A 20,241-nucleotide genomic window follows, 5' to 3' on the forward strand; every position below is an offset into this window, starting at 1 on the left:
TCTTCTCAAGTTCTCAAAATCTACCAGCGATTCACACAGTACATCCAAATTTTCAAAGGAGGTTGCAAGATGAATGTGGCGTTCACGTTCCAAAATGTGAGGTTCTTGATAAACAGGGGTTGTGGTAACGCCTGTAACCGTGGGTGTTTGAGTGTTTGAGGTTTGGGGATTAGAACTGGCTTCCATCTGTTGGGAGAAGTTAAAAACTTCTTGCTCTTGAGCATTCATGAAGAAGATTGATGAAGAAGATGAAGAACTGAAAGAGTTGCAGAGAAAACTTCGAGAGAGGGTTTAGGGTTTTAGAGTGAGTGAGAGTGATAAGTGTGTGAAATGTGAGAAAAGTGTTTATATACCTAAGTAAAAACGCATGCAAAACGACACCTCAGAAAGCGTTAGACACAAAACTCAAAATAGCACGCTTGGGGGGAAAAATGATTACAGCTAATAAATGAATGTCTAATCCCACAGTTTGCACACTGCTCGAGGAAAACTCAAACGTCTGCCTTTTGAATTTCTTGACAGCTGTCTAGAAGTTCTAAAGTTTGACGCTTCAGAGTTCCACGTGTTGATGTATCTGATCTTCAGGAATACCAAGAGATTGGTTCTGAAGATTTCTAACTCAGATATCTTCTTAACAATGTAGAAGTATCAGAGTCAGAGGCAGAATCATATTTGTTTTTATCAGAGTCTCATTTTACATGTTCAGAGCCATATTTTACTCAGGGCAATTTTTAATGTTCAGATGTTCTAAGATAAAAAGAAATCTATCTTCAGCTAGAGGCTTAGTAAAGATATCTGCCCATTGATGTTCTGTATCAATGAACTTCAGCGTTACTATTCCTTTCTGAACATAGTCTCTAATAAAATGATGTTTAATTTCTATGTGTTTGGCTCTGGAATGTAAAATAGGATTCTTACTCAAACAAATAGCAGCAGTATTATCACAAAGGATAGGAATGTTACTCTTAAATATCTGAAGATCTTTTAGCTGATGCTTCATCCAGAGCATCTGAGTTGTGCACAGTGATGCTGAGATATATTCTGCTTCTGCAGTTGATAGAGCGATTGTTGACTGTCTTTTGCTAGCCCAGGAGATCAAGTTGTTTCCCAGAAGCTGGCAATTTCCAGATGTGCTTTTTCGTTCTATTCTATCTCCTGCATAATCTGCATCACAATAACCAGAAAGTCTATACTCTGATGTTTTCTCATACATCAGGCCCAGGTTAGGAGTTCCTTTCAGATACTTAAGAATTCTCTTAACAGCTGTTAAATGAGATTCTCTAGGATCTGATTGGAATCTGGCACACAGACAGACGCTAAAGAGAATATCAGGACGAGTAGCAGTCAGATAGAGAAGAGAGCCTATCATACCTCGATAGAGCTTCTGACAAACCTTGTTGCTTACCTCTTCTTTTTCCAGAATGCAAGTTGGGTGCATAGGAGTTTTTGCAGAGTTGCATTCAGTCATGTCAAACTTCTTCAGAACGTCTTTAATGTACTTGCTTTGATGAATGTACGTGACTTCTGGAGTTTGATTGATTTGAATTCCCAGAAAGAACTTTAATTCTTGCATTAAACTCATTTCAAATTCTGCCTGCATTAACTTAGAAAATTCTTGGCAAACAGAGATATTAGCAGAACCAAAAATAATGTCATCAACATAAATCTGGCATATCACGAGATCATTTTTATGGTTTTTACAGAAGAGTGTAGAATCAACTTTCCCTCTGATAAAATTTTGTTCCAGAAGAAAATTGCTTAAACGTTCATACCAAGCTCTGGGGGCTTGTTTTAGTCCATATAAAGATTTTTTAAGTTTGAAAACATGTTCTGGAAAGCTTGAATTTTCAAAACCTGGAGGTTGATTTACATACACTTCTTCTGAAATATAACCATTTAGAAATGCACTCTTGACATCCATTTGGTATAATTTGATAGAATGATTAATAGCAAAAGATACAAGAAGACGAATAGATTCTAACCTCGCGACTGGAGCAAAGGTTTCATTATAATCAATACCTTCTTGTTGACTATAACCTTGAGCTACCAGTCGTGCTTTGTTTCTGACAACTTCTCCTTTCTCGTTTAGTTTGTTTCTGAAAACCCATCTGGTTCCAATGACGTGAGTGCCTCTGGGTTTAGGAACAAGATCCCAGACATCATTTTTGGAGAATTGATCTAACTCTTCTTGCATAGCTGCCACCCAATCGTTATCTTGAAGAGCTTCATCACAGGACGTAGGCTCAATCAGAGACACTAGTCCCAGAGGAATATCTTCAGAAGTTCTGAAGGTAGATCTGGTTCTAACAGGTTCATCTTTGTTTCCCAAAATCAAATCTTCAGATACGTTAATACGACTTTTAACTTTCCTTGGAATTTCTGGAGATTTAATTTCTTCAGAGTCTGGAGTGACAGTTGCTTCTGGAGTTTTCTCAGAGTCTACCAGAGTGATCTCTAAATCTGCAAACTTTTCAACTAGCTTTGACTTTTCAGGGTCAAGCTTATCATCAAATCTAACATGAATTGATTCCTCCACAATTTTGGTTTCTGTGTTGTATACTCTATAGCCTTTAGAGCGTTCTGAGTATCCTAACATAATACCTTTCTGTGCTTTGGAATCAAACTTGTTCAGATGTTCTTTAGTATTTAATATAAAACAAATGCATCCAAAAGGATGAAAATAAGAAATGTTGGGTTTTCTTCCCTTACACAGTTCATAGGGAGTCTTTTCCAGAATAGGTCTAATAGAGATTCTATTCTGAATGTAACACGCTGTATTTACAGCTTCTGCCCAAAAGTGCTTTGCTACATTTGTTTCATTGATCATGGTTCTGGCCATTTCTTGGAGTGTCCTATTCTTCCTCTCTACAACTCCATTTTGTTGTGGAGTTCTAGGGCAGGAGAAATCATGGGATATTCCATTAGAATCAAATAGTTCTTCAAAATCTTTATTTTCAAATTCTCCACCATGATCACTTCTGACTCTAACAATTTTAGAGTCAAATTCTTTTTGCACTTTAGAACAGAAACTGGTGAATACAGAGTGAGACTCACTCTTGTGCTTTAGGAATTTTACCCATGTCCAGCGGCTGTAATCATCAACGATTACTAGTCCATACTTCTTTCCATTGACTGATGCTGTTTTCACAGGACCAAATAAGTCAATGTGAAGAAGCTCCAGAGGCTTAGAGGTAGAAACAACATTTTTCTTTTTAAAAGATGTTTTTGAAAACTTTCCTTTCTGACAAGCTTCACACAGAGCATCTGAAGAAAACTTCAGTTTAGGCAGGCCTCTGACTAACTCAAGTTTAGTTAGCTGAGAAAGTTTTCTCATGCTAATGTGGCCTAAGCGTCTATGCCATACCCATTGCTCTTTGTGAACTGTCATTAAACATTTAACATTTTGATCTTTTAAATCAGAAAGATTTATTTTATAAATGTTGTTTTTCCTCTTGCCTGTGAAAAGGACAGAGCCATCGTTCTGACTAATGGCTTTACACGTTTTTTGATTAAAGATTACATCATAACCGTTATCACTTAATTGACTTATGGATAACAAGTTATGCATTAATCCTTCTACATAAAGAACATCAGATATAGAGGGAAGGGTACCATTACCAATAGTTCCGGAGCCTCTGATCCTTCCTTTCTGATCTCCTCCGAAGCCTACAAATCCAGCGTCTTTAAGTTCCAGGCTTTGGAACATAGACTTTCTTCCCGTCATATGTCGCGAGCATCCAGAGTCCAGGTACCATGATTGGTGTCTGAACTTTGCTGCATAGGATATCTGCAACATAGATGATCTTATCTTTCGGTACCCAGAATCTCTTGGGTCCTTTCAGATTAGTTTTCCCAGAGTTTCTTACAACTTTGGGTCTTCTAGCATTTTTAAATTTGTGTTCTTGTGTGTGTGTGTAGTGATATGAAAAAGGCGATTTAATTTGGTTACTGGTAGAGGTTTTATGTTCCTCAGAATCATACCCAATTCCTCTTTTATTATTCTGACTTACTCCATAAATCATGGATGCCATAATACTCCTATCTATCCCATTCTTCAGAAATTGTTGAAAGGCTTCTTCATATTTATAAATAATTTCATTTGAAGTTTGTGGTGCTTGAGACAACGTTTCTTCTAATTCCAAGCTTTTTGTTTTAGCTCCATCTCTTTCTAACGTTAAAGATATGATTGTATCATCTCTTGCTAGAATTGTTGTCTCAAGTTTACTACACTCTTCAGATTTTGCTTTAAGAAGGCCTTTAATGTTTTTAACTTTTTGTTTTAATTTCTGAAGAGAGGTAAGAGTTTCTGATAAACATGATTCTAAGTCAGATCTGGAAAGTTCAGAAAATACCTCTTCAGATTCTTCATCTGAGCTGCTGGATGTGGTAGCCATAAGAGCTACGTTGGCCTGTTCATCAGAGTCAGATTCTGATGATTCGGATTCACTATCGTCCCAGGTGGCCATTAATCCCTTCTTTGTTCTGAAGGCATTTTTCTTGAAGCTTTCTTTCTTAGAGTTATCTTTCTTCAGCTTGGGGCATTCATTTCTATAATGACCTGTTTCTTTACATTCAAAACAGGTAATATCTTTGTTAGGTTTACCTTTTGAAGTTGACTCTGATCGATCCCCTCTGGGTCTTGATCTTCTGAAGTTGTTGTTGTTCCTCTTTCTCCAGAGTTGCTTAACTCTTCTGGTTAGTAGGGACAGCTCTTCTTCATCATCAGAGTCTTCAGGTTCAGAGTCATCAGTGTCTGCAGTTTCTGCTTGAAGAGCCTTGGTTCTGTCTGACTTCCGTCTTTCAGGTCTGGACTTCAGCGCCACTGACTTGTTCCTTTTCTGAGGCTCATCCTCCTCTAGTTCTATCTCATGGCTTCTGAGAGAACTAACAAGTTCTTCAAGGCTGATATTGTTCAGATCCTTTGATAACTTCAGAGCAGTAACCATTGGTCTCCACTTCTTTGGCAGACTTCTGACAATCTTCTTAACATGATCTGCAGTCGTGTATCCTTTGTCTAGCACTTTAAGACCTGCAATAAGAGTTTGGAATCTGGAAAACATAGCTTTTATAGCTTCGTCATCTTCCATCTTGAAGGCTTCATATTTCTGGATCAACGCCAGAGCCTTCGTCTCCTTGACTTGGGAGTTTCCTTCATGGGTCATCCTCAGAGAGTCAAGTATATCTTTAGCCGTCTCTCTGTTGGTGATCTTTTCGTATTCGTTGTATGATATAGCATTTAGAAGTATTGTTCTGGCCTTGTGGTGATTCTTGAAAACACGTTTCTGATCTTCTGACATTTTGCTTCTGGGAACTTCAGCTCCATTTAAGGTTGGAGGTTTGTATCCATCTGTGACAATGTCCCAGAGGTCAGCATCATAACCCAGAAAGAAACTTTCGATTCTATCTTTCCAGTAATCAAACTTTTCTCCATCAAAAACAGGAGGCTTGGCATTGTAAGAATCTTTCTCATTTGAGTGGGCCATTTGTTTTTCTCGCACTGGATCTCTCTACACGGTTAAGTGTTTGATTTGAAAATCAATAACAGAGCCGGAGCTCTGATACCAATTGAAGGTGAGAAAAACAAGAAAGGGGGGGTTTGAATTGTTTGAAAAATAAGCGCTTTTGTAAAATGAAATCACACAATGATTTTATACTGGTTCGCTTATAACACAAAGCTACTCCAGTCCACCCGGCCAAGGTGATTTCGCCTTCAACAAGGACTTAATCCACTAATCTTGAAAGATTACAAACAACCCCTAAGAGAGAAGAAAATCTCTTAGTCCTCTCAAGTCTACAGACTACACAGAGTCACTTGAGGAAATCAAATAAAAAAATTAGATACAAGATGTGTAATCTAGAGTGCTTCTAAGAAAGCAAATATTACAAACTTAAGAACAAATTTTTCACTTGATAAGCAAAAGCTTAGTGAAAATCTTTGAAGAACAAGGATGTTTTTCTTGAGCGTGATATAATTTCAGTATAGTTTTGGCTAGTGATTTCTTGCTTCCTGAATGTTGATTTCTTCTCTATTTATATAGGAGTTGAAGTAGAGTTAAATCTGGTGGATATAAAGATGTAGTTACGCCATTCCATAAATAGCTTCTGCAGGAGACTTTTTCTCTTAGAAGTGACTACTTACCACAAGTAGTATCTTCTCTCTTGGAAGTGGAGATTAACGTCTCTTTCTAATTGAGGAAATCCATTTGCAGAACTTTAACTTGGCTTAAACGTTACTTCATCATGATTAACAATTCTGATTAGTCTTCGTGTATCTGGGAATCTGGCTTCTGATGTTATCTCTTGAAAGTTCAGATGGCGCTGATAACTTCAGAGGGTACAGAAGGCATTTGTTCAGAGTCAGAGCTTCTAGACTTTACTTCATGTTCAGATGCTTCTGATACTTTGCAGTTTTGTCCAGAGTCAGAGCTACTTGAAACGAGATTCCACTTTAGATGCTTCTGATACTTGATAATTTGTATCTGATCTTGTTGTGCATCTGATGACATCATCAGATTTATTTCTTCTTTCTTTAGAACCCTGCACACTTAGAAACTTTTCGTTAGGGTGCCATTTTTGGTTTCATCCTTTGTTATCATCAAAATCAAGGAATCTGTTGTAGAACAATTTTTGTTCTTACATCTCTGTCGTCGTCAAATGATCAAAATAGTCCTACTCCTCACTCTCCTCACCTCTTATATCCTAGTATTATATTTGGGCTTAAAGAATGATACCTCTAATTTTATTATTAGGCCCAATAATACCTAGTATTATAATATCTCTATTTAATTCAAATAAATTAAACCAACACAATATACACACCAAGTTAATTAATATAATCAATTATTCAATTATATCTCATATCAACTAAATAATTAATTAACACACCAAATCAATTAATATAATCAATTATTCTACTACCTAACAACCAATTAATTACTTAACACTCCAAATAAATAAAATAAAATATAATAATAATAATATAAGAAATAAATACTAAAAATTGGGTTGTTACAGACACGGCCCGTGTCAGCTCTACTGGAGGAACCAACGAATTACAATGGTCTGACACGGCCACCCGTGTCAGGCCCAACGGTCATATTTTTCAAAATTTGTCTTTTTGTGATTTTGTGGACCCCACCCGGATTTTCCACCACTAAAATACATTTTACCCTTAATCTACCAATAAAATATGATTTTCTTTCACTCTCTCTCTCTCTCTCATTTTCACATCATCCCTCTCCTTCTTCATTTGTTCTTAACCTTCATCCATAACCACACAACCTTAAAGCTCTCAACTTTAGCACCTTACTCTGTCCAAATTGCCGACACCCTTCACAAAAGTTGCTCTACTCTCCATCCTCTACAAGACTACGGTAATCGTTTTTTCATTTTCCATATTTTTTTTGGTGATAAATTTTGTTGCAGGTATCAAAAATGCCGCCGAAGCGAATTTCCAAAGGGAAGCAAACAGATGTCGAATCATCCCGTCCACGACAATGGACCATCCGTCATCCGAATTCACATGATATCATCTTTGACAACCCGGAGCATGAATGGAGGTACGCATGTCACGTCAAACGGAAAATCACTTAAACAAGGTACCTTTGCTCCGATACTTTATTTCAATTAGGTTTTTCGGAAGAATTGGATAGGATGTTCCATGTCCTCAGAATGCTTGAGTTTGTGCATTGTGAAGCGCAAACATATGAGCGCATCACTTTAGAATTCTTGAGCACAATCGAGTTCAAGTTGAAAAAAGGTTGGACGGGTACAACGATGTACTTTGGAGGAACAATGTCTTTCAGGTTATACAATGTCGACCACGAGTTGACAGTGGAGCAGCTAGGTGAAATTCTTCGCCTACCCCTTTATGGCCCCGGAGCCGTACCAGACAGTTTTGATGCTAAGACTTTTTGGTTGGCCATTACGGGACGATCAAACTATGTGGCTAAAGGGGAAAAGGCATTTGGCATTAAAAATCCCTATTTCAGGTATGCCCAGAAGGTGCTGGCTTTCACACTTTTTGGCAGGGGTGATAGCACAGGTGTAGCCACCCAGAGAGAACTCTTCTTTTTGTTTGCAATGGCAAATCGAGTAGCTGTGAGCGTTGTAACATTTGCTGCAGATTATCTGGGTCGCGTGGGGAGAGCAGTCCAAGGGGAAATCTCCATAGGGGGCATAATCACACAGATTGTCCACCATTTCGGATATCACCCTGCTGCACTTAATGAGACACTGGTGGCAGGTAAGAATAAACTGGACATGAACGCATTGGTCCATCAAGGTATGATTTCACAAATTTCTGATTATTATGCCTTAATGAGTTCAGGTCAGTTTATTATGCCTTTTCCTGACCCGGCACGAATTAGCATTTCCAACACGACTAATTGGCTATATGAGAGTGTCGTCCAAGATGATATGGACGAGCACAATGATGACACATTTGATGAAGGTGACCCGCCAGAGGAAGAAGTATAGGAAGAGATGCAGGATCAGGAGCAATTTGTTGCTCCACCAGAGGACTCCACGCACCCAGGTGTCGGGTCGTCATATGTGATGTTGGACCAATGATCGTGGATGCAAACTGAAATTGGCGACCTCCGAGCGGAGCAAACACGCCAAGACTTAGAACAAGCCCGTCAAGGGACTCTTATGAAGGAGATGCACGCAATGATGCAACGTCTGATGTTGCAATTCCCGCCACCGAAGTGAACCTATGTGAGTCCCTCTCTATCTTGGATTAAACATTGCGGACAATGTTTAGTTCAAGTGTGGGGGGTTTTTATTAGTTGGTGTTTTTGTTCTTTTTGTTCTTGGTATTTTTCAATTTTTTTTAATTAAGTTGTGTGGTATTCTATGTGTTACAGATAAAGGACATTCGTGCAGGATGAATGGTGAAGCTTGGAGTGATTGGATGGAAGACACACCCCTCTACTTGCTCTTTTGGAAACCCCCGAAAGTTGATGCTACTGACCCGAACAATCGGACGCGACTCTCTGTCACTGGACTTCTTAGGGATACTCTGTAACCGAAGCGAAGACGAAACTGCATCACACTGAGAGGAATCTTCGAAGCCTGTAAGCTAGATAAAACATGGTTAGGACTACAAAAAGACAAACACTTATCATCACGAGAGTTGTCCAAGTATGTCTCTATCTCTCTGGGTTTGTATTAGAGATACTGAAATTTCATAACACACTATACACACTGAGGCATTGTTTTTATTTTAACCCTGAGCCTTTCCAGCCAACCCGCCATTATTACCCTTCGTTCACCAAATTTGAGTCATATTTCCTTTTGTTTGCTATTTAACCACTGTATATAACCATAAACCCATACACTACCACACATTGCTTAGATAAGTGTTGTTTACTCCGGATCTGTGGAAAAACCTAAGTTTGGGGTTTTATCAGAATGTTGGAGACATCGATGAAAGGTAGATAAGTGCAAAAAGAAAAAAGATTCAAAGAAAAAAAAAGAGAAATGAAAAAAAATGTATATCATGAGAAGTATCATGAAGCACTTATATAGAAGTATGAAGGTTAGCAAAAAGCATGCTCAAAGAGCAATAAAAGAAAAATATATGAGCCAATAAATCTCAACAAGAATGGTGTCCAAAAGAAATACCCCGGATTTTTTTAGATTGAACAACAATTACAAGGGTAACAACACGAACTCTGAGCCTGAACCCATAGTGTTTCCATTTTTTGTTTTGACTCCCCACCTTACACCTTAGCCCCGCTATAACCCAAAAAGTCCTCGAATAGTGTGTGTTGTGTGTTTCTTGTTATGGAGGTGTATTTCAAACCTAAGAGTTGACTTTGCATGCTCTATTTTTCTTGAGTGTAAACACTTTGATCCCGAGAGATTTGGGGAGAGTGTGAAAAGCTACAGGCCAAAAGATGCGTCAAGGTGAAAGTGTGGTTGAAGTCGGAAATCGGGAAAGAGTAAAACTGTGATTGAAAAGTGAACAGGAGATCGCGAAAGATCGTAGTAGCATTGTGGATGCGAAATTTGGGGGTAAATGTCCTGATGTCCCGAGCATCACTTGAGGACAAGCAATGCGATAAGTTTGGGGTTGTGATCAGTCTCCAATTCTACTTGTTTTCTGACACTCATTCGGCACCTTTGTACGAAGTCGGTAACACATTAGTTCACTTGTTTTATTGTTTTGTTTAGTAATTTAGATGTTTTGCATTGTTGTTTCCAGTTGTTGATTACATGTTATATGCATCATTATACTCCATTTTATGTCCCTTTGTGGTAGTTCTATTGGTTTCAAGTGTAAGGAAGAGTACCGGAGGGATAGACAAGCAAATCGAACGTTCCGGGCCCGTCGGAAGAAGAAAATTGGACAGTACAGTAGTCCTGACACGGCCACCCGTGTTGCCCAACACAGGTCGTGTCAGGCGAAGGCACTTGGAAGAGGAAAACAGGGAGCTGACACGGGTGCCCGTGTCAGCTGACACGGCCCGTGTCAGCCTCCCTGAAGGGGCATGTCAAGCCTTTTGCTCCAGAAGCCTAACACGGTCGGTCATGTTGCCTGACATGGCCAGTGTTGGCTTGGACACTTGATTTTCCAGTTTTGTGCTATTTTTGGCACAGCTTATCCCGGAGGGTATTTTGGACTTTTGCTAGATAAAAATTGTCATGAGGAATTATTTACAAGAGATTTGAATATGGAGAGAGGGACTTTTTTCATGATCGAAAATTAGGGACGATACAGATTGAAACAGTGGAAAGCGACGAAGAAAGGAGATCCTTCAAGAGCGGACGCGATTGAAGATCAACGGAATTCCAAACTTTTTGTAATGTCTCAATTTTATCTTGTATCTTATTTGAATAATATGAGAGGTTAAACCCCTCAATGCCAGGGGGGTCCCTGAATTGATCATGTAATGACTCTGATGTTAGAATTTTCCTTAATATATGTTATTTGTTATCAATTTCACTTTGTAATTTGCGTAATGCTTTCTTTATCATAAAAATAAAAATTGATGTATGGTTAACGATTAGCAGGATTGCAATTGTTAAGGTTTTTATATAGTGAAACCATAGTAGATATCACCTAGGACTAGGGATACCCTTTGGTTACCGGGTTACTCTTGTTAAATTAAAGTGACTTGGTTTCATCATAATCACCTAAGGACTTAGAGGTTAGATTGAACACCAAAGGTTTCCCTCTGAGGTCTTAAGGGGAAACAATCTTAAGATCCGGTAATTGAAATAATTCTCATTATTAAGGAGATATACACTCAAGGGTCATTACAGGAGATTTTCACACACCATCCTTGGCATATTATTATAATCTGTGAAAATATTTATTTGTTTTATTTTCCCTTACAGTGAATTTTACAAAACCCAAAACCATTACTTTTGTTCAATTGAGTGACTGTTTACTCATATATTGTTGCGCAATCCTCGAGATCGATCTTTGGGAAACATCCCACTTATTACTACATCGGCAAAATAGTACACTTGCTATTTTCCCGATCACTAGCCATCTCACTCAAGTAAAAAGGATCATGAAGTACGTTAGTGGTACTTGTGACTATGGCATATTGTACTCTCATGATACAAATCATATTCTAGCAGGTTACTGTGATGCAGATTGAGCTGGAAGTGTTGGTAACAAAAAAGTACTTTAGGAGGATGTTTCTTTCTTGGCAACAATCTGATTTCTTAGTTCAGCAAGAACCAGAATTGTGTCTCTCAATCTATTGCAGAAGCTGAATACATTGTTGCTGGAAGCAGTTGTACCCAGTTGTTCTAGATGAAACTGATGCTAAAAGAATACAATGTCAAACAAGATGCCATGCCTTTATACTATGACAACATGAACACCATCAATATCTCAAAGAATCCTGTCAAACACAGTAGAACCCAACATATTGACATATTCCATCATTTTATTAGGGATCTTATGTAGGATAAAGTGGTCAATTTAGAGTACATTACCACTTGCCAACAACTAGTTGACATATTCACTAAACCTTTAGATGTTGTCTGTTTTAAACAATTGAAAAGTTCACTTGGTGTGTGCATATGTGAGGTCTTATAGCATTTAAATTTAGGGAAACATGCAAGGAGACCAATCCAAATACTCTATCCTATTCTCCATGGGGCATGTTTATTCAGGGTAATTTATCAGTTTCCAATCACTCCTTATATCTGGACTTTCGATACTGTTAAGAAAAAGGGTTGTCTAGCCTTATTTTTCTTTGTGATATCTATTCCTTTTTCTACCCTGCAAAAGTGTTTGTTATTCAACATGAGTTAGAACCCGGAGAAAGCTAAGAAGAATTCCTCTAGTTTGATAATAATCACTAGCAAGTCTAGTAAGAGAACTGAGAAAACCAAGGAGAAGAAGAATAAGGAAGTTAGTTTTTCCTCTCATGCAAGTGTTGAAGGACCACATGGAGGACCATCAACTAGAGAAATTGTTACTGTGAAGACTTTAGTGACTAAGATGAAGATTGTGAAGAAGGCTCATGTACAAGATAGTGACTCTGATGCAGATGACGATTGTGTCACCTTCATGAACTTAAGAGGATGAACTAAAGACCAAATATGATGGGAGTTTTCTCCAATAGATCATGTGTCAGTGTTTTTTTATATGTAAAGGCTTCATAGCCTGCTAAAACTAGTGTGTTCAAATTAAAGATTACTGATTCTAGTCGTTCTTTCATAACTTGGTTATGTATGTGTTAACATACTAACCTATGCTTGACTAACTTCTAGATGTCAGGTTGAAGACCTTACCCTTTTTCCAAATTATGCCAAAAAGTGGGAGTAATGGTGTTGCTTAGATAACACGAGTTTTTTAGTACTACCCCATTTAGGAAAGTGCTAGTGTGGTGCCTTAAGATGGAGCATCGGGCATGGCATTTGGTCCTAGTCCTTGTATCTACAAAAAACATATATATTTGAGTTAGTAATATCCATCGATATTTTGATATTAACTACTAACTGATTTTTGTGTGCATGATTAAGTATGTGAATGATTGTATGGTGATATATGTTAGTTAGTATAATTGTATACTACTAACCATGTGATACTAGATTCATGCATGACTAAGTCTGTGAATGATTGCGTGATTGTTTATTTGATTTGAAGCAACTAAGTGGATTGTATGTAAGTATCTGAATGTTGATGCTTCTGACTTTTGTTGCTGTTGGTTCTTAACTTTGATACATGGAAGTTGTTGTTGCTGAAATGCTCTTAAGATCCAGTACATCTACTGGTTATCATTTGTTCTCATGGAAGAAGTGTTATTTATCTTGAAGAGTTGTTTTGCCACAATTTTCCAAATGGGGTGATTGTTGTTCCTATTGGATGAACCATTTGTATTGGCTACATTTAGTAAACCAACAACTTGGAAAAATATCAAAGTGTTCAAGATTGGTCTAACTTGCTAAAGTTGTATGAAGCTACAGAAAGGACACATGTTGGACGCGATTCTCCAACATGTTGGTACAACATCTAGGCTTTTCTCAATAGGCGCGAGAATGTTGCGTTTTGGAGTATGTTCTGCAAAAGGTTTGTTAAAGATTTTATTGTTATTTATTTAACAATATGATTAGGTAATTTGTTTGACAACTGAATGAAGATTAATTCAGATTTAAATGAAGATTTAAATTTGAATTTAAATTTGAATTTAAATGAAGGTTTAAATTTGAATTTAAATTAAAACAAATCATATCTTGTTGGAGATATTCAAGGAACGAATCAAATATCCAACCGATTCTGCATTGATTCTAGACGAAATTAAAGGTATTAAATAAGGAGAAAAATCTAGGGTTATTGTGCTATATAAAGAGCTCAAACCTACATTGGAAAACAAACACTCCAATTGTAAGATCTTAAATTGTTAGGGTTTACAAGAGTCCTTGTTAGTTTTATGTACACCTTTATGTTTCAGTAACTTGGCAATAAGATTTGTCTAGTTGAGTTGTAAATTCAACATTGCTATGTACACCTCTATGTTTCATTAACCTACCATAAAAGGTTTGTCTAGTTGAGTTGTAGTATACAACATTCTTTCATCTTGTTAATATTGAAGTTGATCACTATGGTTTAATGGTTGTTTGTCCCTGTCACTAGTTTTGTGGCAGAAAAGAAAGTGATTAGGTTCTCATATTTATGGGGGAACTCTAGACAGAAAGTCATTGTGTAGTGTTAGGAAGAGGCATTGAACAACACATGATTTGTTGTTGCTTGTAAGTCTAATTGTACTAAACTACTAATAGTGAATTTCATTTCTTGAGTTGTGGACTCAACCTCCCAAACGTATGTGTAGTTTCACCGAATTGGGTAAATAATTGACTGTGTTGTTTATTGCTTTTCTGCTCCAGTTTCTAATAATTCTTATTATAGTGTTTCTGGTATATCTTGTCGAATCTGTTGTCGGAGCATCGTGTTTGAAGTCTATCCTATGAGGAACAAAATTTCAATAAACATGATGTGATAATTCAAGACATTTAAAGTATGTTACTTGATAACATACTATTCAAATTATCAACACCTTCAAGAAACCATTAGCGGAGCCCCCGTGTTCTTCAGAGGATGCATCTGCACCCCCTCAATTTTAAAAATTCACACTAAATATATCTTGTACCGCCTTTAACACTTACTCAGTCTAATCCAGTGTTTTTGGTTTTTGTTTCCCTCTTTTATTTAACTTTTGACTTTTTCAATTATAACTAGTTTAGAGTGTTTTTGATTTTTGTTCCCCTCTTTTATTTAACTTTTGACTTTTTCAATTATAACTAGTTTATTATGCACATACCACTAGTTTATTGTATCTAGTTTACTACTATTAGTTTAACTTCTATTTATTTTTTAAAAATGATATTTGTACATTCAAAATTGAGTATAAAAATGCATCTCTTTGTAATTTTATGATATATTAGTGTATTTTTGAAATTTGTGAAAATGCATGAGATTAAAAAATAAGAGAAACATATAAATATTACTAATATATATGGTTGATATACGGTGTCACCGTATCTAAATTTTGATGTTCAAATAACATAGCTCTTTAATTTTTTTTACTGTATCTCCTTCTTTAAAAGACTATTGACTGAATTTATTTCAGTAATTATAGTAAAAAATAACTGAATTTTTATAAAATAACTCAGAAACAGACCCTTATTTATTAGGTATTAAGTACATCACTTTATTCCTAAACCACAAGAACACTTATGAATTATCTTTGATTTTAATTTAAAATGTAGAATATTTAATTTAATATTTATACATTATGATAAATAAAAGAGCATGTAAAAACAAAAATTATAAATTATTTATTTTTTAATTATAACTTATATTTTCATCTCTTTCTATACATAATACAAAAGCTAAAATAAATAAATAAATAAATAATAATAACTATTTATTATTACTATTATTTAAAATAGTATGCACTTCAGAGCCCTGCATGAAACCAATCGAGATGCTGATTTATGATTAAACTTGAAGCATATTTAAATCTCCGCATCATGATGCATACTGCTCTTCCTTAGTTGAGTCACATTCTTACATCTAACGCCGAAGACACTTCTTTTTCACATATTTAATACTGTATTAAACTAAAAATATTACCGTATATAATTTTTTTATTTACTTTAAATGTATTTTTGTTCCCTAACTATCCAAACCGCTACACAACCATGTTTAAGGTAACCTGGTTTGGTACGTCGCACTTCATTCCGGCGTGACATGAATTTATGAAGCTCTATTTGTTGCTGTGAATTTATGAAGCTGATGTCACTCATCAGAATTACTACCAACATTGAATTGAATGCATGAAAAGATGACTTAAAAATGCACCACTTTAAGCACCACAACGTGGCAACATATGAACCACTCAAAAAACCAACAAAGCCACATAAACAAAGGACCATACTCCATGATCCTAAAATCTATCCACATGAAATCTTCACCCTCAGTCCCATCCATCCAACGGTTATAAACCCCCTCAAATCACAAACCATATCCACCATTCCAATAAAGAAAAATCTCCCTCAAAACACTTCATTACTTACTCTTACACTTCGCTACTCTTCCACTCAACCACCATGACCTCCATCGCCCTCAAATCCTTCCTCGGACTCCGCCAATCCTCACCAGAAACCACCCATTTTTCCTACCGGCCAAAACCATCCACCCACCGCCGAAAATTCACCGTCGTCGCAGGAATATCCAGCCCAAAACTCGATGGTCGTAACCTTCGTGTCGCCGTCATCGGCGGTGGTCCAGCAGGTGGTGCAGCCGCAGAAACTCTAGCAAAAGGTGGCGTTGAAACTTTCCTCATCGAACGCAAAATGGACAACTGCAAACCATGCGGTGGAGCCATCCCTCTTTGCATGGTAGGGGAGTTTGACCTACCACTAGACATCATAGACCGCCGTGTCACAAAGATGAAGATGATTTCTCCGTCGAATGTCGCCGTCGACATTGGTCGGACACTTAAGCCTCATGAGTATATTGGAATGGTACGTCGTGAAGTGCTTGACGATTACCTTAGGAACCGGGCGAAGGATAACGGAGCGAATATCATAAACGGGTTGTTTTTGAAAATGGATATTCCTAAAGAAAAGAATTCGCCTTATGTTCTTCATTATTCTTCCTATGATGGGAAAACTGGTGGGGTTGGTGAAAAATGTACCTTGGAAGTGGATGCTGTTATTGGTGCTGATGGAGCTAATTCTAGAGTTGCTAAGTCTATTGATGCTGGTGATTATGAATATGCTATTGCATTTCAGGTATGTTCTTCAAAACATCATGCTCAGTGTCAATTCCTAGGGTTCTTTTTAGGCATTGTTGCATATATATAAGTTTGGTCTGATTTGATAGATAGACTTGATACCATCTAAAAAACCGACTTTTAAGGTTAAGGTACCACTCTATATCTATAGGTATTGTTGCATAGATAGTTTATTTGTGATGTTTTATGTGTTATGTGGTTACTATTTTTGAAAAGAAACACTTAGCATTAGCATGTTTCATTTTGATGGCATGGTTAATTTTCTCAGGAGAGGATAAAAATTCCGGATGATAAAATGGCTTACTACGAGGATCTTGCGGAGATGTATGTGGGCGATGATGTTTCTCCCGATTTCTATGGTTGGGTATTTCCAAAATGTGACCATGTTGCTGTTGGCACTGGTACCGTGACACACAAGGGAGACATCAAGAAGTTCCAACTAGCAACAAGGAAAAGAGCCGAGGACAAGATCTTAGGCGGGAAGATCATCCGCGTGGAGGCTCATCCTATTCCAGAACATCCAAGGCCACGGAGATTGTCAGGAAGGGTCGCTCTTGTGGGTGACGCTGCTGGCTACGTGACCAAATGTTCGGGAGAAGGAATCTATTTTGCAGCCAAAAGTGGAAGGATGTGTGCCGAGGAAATCGTGAAGGGTTCGGCGAATGGGAAGAGGATGGTTGAAGAAGGTGATTTGAGAAAATATTTGGAGAAATGGGACAAGACTTATTGGCCTACTTACAAAGTTTTGGATATTCTTCAGAAGGTGTTTTACCGGTCCAATCCTGCTAGAGAAGCATTTGTGGAAATGTGCGCGGATGAGTATGTGCAGAAGATGACATTTGATAGCTATTTGTACAAGACTGTTGTACCTGGGAATCCATTGGAGGATATCAAGTTGGCTATCAACACCATTGGAAGCTTGGTTAGGGCTAATGCTCTAAGGAGGGAGATGGACAAACTCAATGTCTGACTTATATACATATATTGATAAATTTATCTTTCATTTTTGCTTTTGTAGTAAACATGATTGATGTCTTATAAGTGTTCATTATCTGTGTAAGCAAACGGATTATTTTCAAGCAATCCCAATATAGAATGGTGATTGGAGCATAGCAGAGGTTGAATGAAAATTGAAAGCAGTTGTAAAAGGTTAGAGCTTTTACACCTTTGTATGTGGTAATATTAGTTGGAATTTAAGAGATTTGGTTTATGGTGTAGATGATTCTTTTAGTGAATTTTCATTTTATAAAAACAACCAAGTTTTAAAATAAAAATCTTCAAAGAACCAAGTTACTCTACTAATGTTCAAATGACTCATGTTTCAATCAAAAGAAATTATTAAAATAAAGCACATGTCAATTCAATGGGCGGGTAGCATCGGCAATTCAATGGGCGGGTAGCATCGGCAATTGATGATTGCGCCAATTCATCTAACTCCTATGTGTTAGATGTTATCTTTAGTATAAATAGATTTGTCTTCTACCATTTACTCCACAACACTTCTTTTCATCATTAGCTATATTTTGGTTGTTAAAAGAAATGGACATGTTTGTTTTTCGAGAACCAAGCCTCCGATGAAGATGCGTTTTTGGAACATCCGAAGTTTTTAGCAACTTGAGAGGAACTTGAAACTTTGGTTAGATAGAGAAGTTAATGATGGTGACATGATAAGAAGAGAGACTTGTTTCGTACATCTCTATTGCAGATGAAAATGATGATATCCAGTGAACGTGTGTGCATGTTAAAGACGACATTGATGTTAGAGATATGATGTCTGCACCAGATGATATTGTTTTGATTGTTGTAATATGTTAGATATATTGTGGTGTTAAGTCTTTTTATTTGTTGTTTGTGTTTTTGTTTTAGGCGTCTTTATGTCCTTGTGTTGTTGTTTTAGGGGTGTTTATGTCCCGCTTTGTTGTAACCAAAAGTTGTTTTATATAATAAATATTGATCGCTCGACTTTATGAGTCGAATTTGGGGTACAAACTGCAAGTGCACAGTTCTATCGCGTAGTTTTAAAAGATATCGATCCCACAGGGACTTATGAATCGATATACCGTTATCTAAGGTTACTTCGTAAAGCTAAGGCAGGTAATACTTTGATTGTTTGGGAGAAAAGGCTAAAACTAAAATAAGATCTAAAATTAATATCTAATAAGCGCATATCGGTATGTAATTCGTCGTAATTAGGGAATCAATTCTTTATTGGTCTCTTGGTTTTAAAATGAATCTTTTCAGTTGACGCTATTGGTTAAAAGTTTTATCTCAAACTCTCGCTCTGTTGAATAAACTATGATTTTATATTAACGTAGCTGTCACTTATAGTTAAGTCAAAAACCACTTTTTGAAAACAGTAGAATCCGTAGAAACTCTTTTTAAGAAAACACTAATCGTTTAAACACCCTTATCTCAAACTCTCGCTCTGTTGACTTAGGTTATATAATTAAACTCAAATGCTTAACTCTCGCCCTCACATTCAATCTTTAAAAATACTTTTTGAAAAAGGTTAGAATTTAATTAACTCTAAAAATTGCTCTCGCCCTGATCTAGAATTAATGTCCAATTTACACTGTCCAGTCAAAACCTCAAACTCTCGCTCTATTGATTTTAACTTCTTTATGTCTTTTACTTTCGTACAAAAACTTTGCTATTAAACCTGTAAATTGAGACCGTAAAAAGAGTGATTTTAATTTTAAACGTAATTAAACCAACTTAGTTTTGATTCCTTCATTCCGCTTACTTTACATACCGATACCTAAATAAATCAGCCAGACATGCTAAACAGACTTAAATAAATAACATGCATAAACAGATTCATCACAGGCAAGCAGCAAAAATTAATAATAAAAACAAGTATATATAAATTCAACAAATAAATAAAGAACCTGAATAATTAAATAGCAGTCTTGAACACTCTACCACAGACCGGTTGGATTTGTTCTTGAGTTCTTCAATCAGGCAGAAAAATAAAACGAAGGAATAAAAAAAACTAGATTCTAACGTAAGGTTAGATCCGGTAAAAGGTACACAATAGTTTTCGGTGTAGAAACTATTGTGCGAAAAATTAATTAAGAGCTGGAAAAGAAAATAGAATTGCAAAAGGAAAACAATATAAAAATTTGTCAAAGTAATACTGTAAAAATATGCCTAAGCTGCTGGAAAAAGAAAGAATACGAAAACGGCAAAAATCTGGAAAAAGGCGTGGAACCCTGAGCTTTCCAAAAAGCTACTATTTATATGCCACCTCCCGCAACTGCTTCCGCGTCAAAAAGTCTTCAACGTGCAGAATAGTTGGGCGTGGAAATAGGGCTAAACTCTCTCTCAACGTCTCTGAAGCGTTCCTTGTGCCTCAAATATAGGGGAATGGTGTGACGTCCGTCACACCATGTGTGACGCTCGTCACACAAGTGCATATAGCGTGACGCTCGTCACAACCTCTGTGACGCTCGTCACAGGCACAACGTCTGTG

The 20,241-nt window shown here is 36.9% G+C and overlaps 1 protein-coding gene across 1 annotated transcript; it reads left to right on the forward strand.

Annotated features, from left to right (window-relative positions):
• Window positions 1-15,789: 15,789 nt before the first annotated feature.
• LOC127073792 (geranylgeranyl diphosphate reductase, chloroplastic) lies at window positions 15,790-17,986 on the forward strand. The gene is made up of 2 exons (XM_051015014.1): window positions 15,790-16,767; window positions 17,038-17,986. The coding sequence occupies exons 1-2, from the start codon at window positions 16,081-16,083 to the stop codon at window positions 17,737-17,739; spliced, it is 1,389 nt and encodes a 462-aa protein (XP_050870971.1). The 5' UTR covers window positions 15,790-16,080; the 3' UTR covers window positions 17,740-17,986.
• The last annotated feature ends 2,255 nt before the right edge of the window (window positions 17,987-20,241 follow it).

Source organism: Lathyrus oleraceus, chromosome 4 (genome assembly GCF_024323335.1).
Source record: "Lathyrus oleraceus cultivar Zhongwan6 chromosome 4, CAAS_Psat_ZW6_1.0, whole genome shotgun sequence".
NCBI lineage: Eukaryota > Viridiplantae > Streptophyta > Magnoliopsida > Fabales > Fabaceae > Lathyrus > Lathyrus oleraceus.

Bases quoted from the DNA above. Each gene is read 5' to 3' on its own strand.
- LOC127073792 (XM_051015014.1), top strand. From the start codon at position 16,081: ATGACCTCCATCGCCCTCAAATCCTTCCTCGGACTCCGCCAATCCTCA. The intron at 16,768-17,037 runs GTATGTTCTTCA...TAATTTTCTCAG, and splicing joins AATATGCTATTGCATTTCAG to GAGAGGATAAAAATTCCGGA.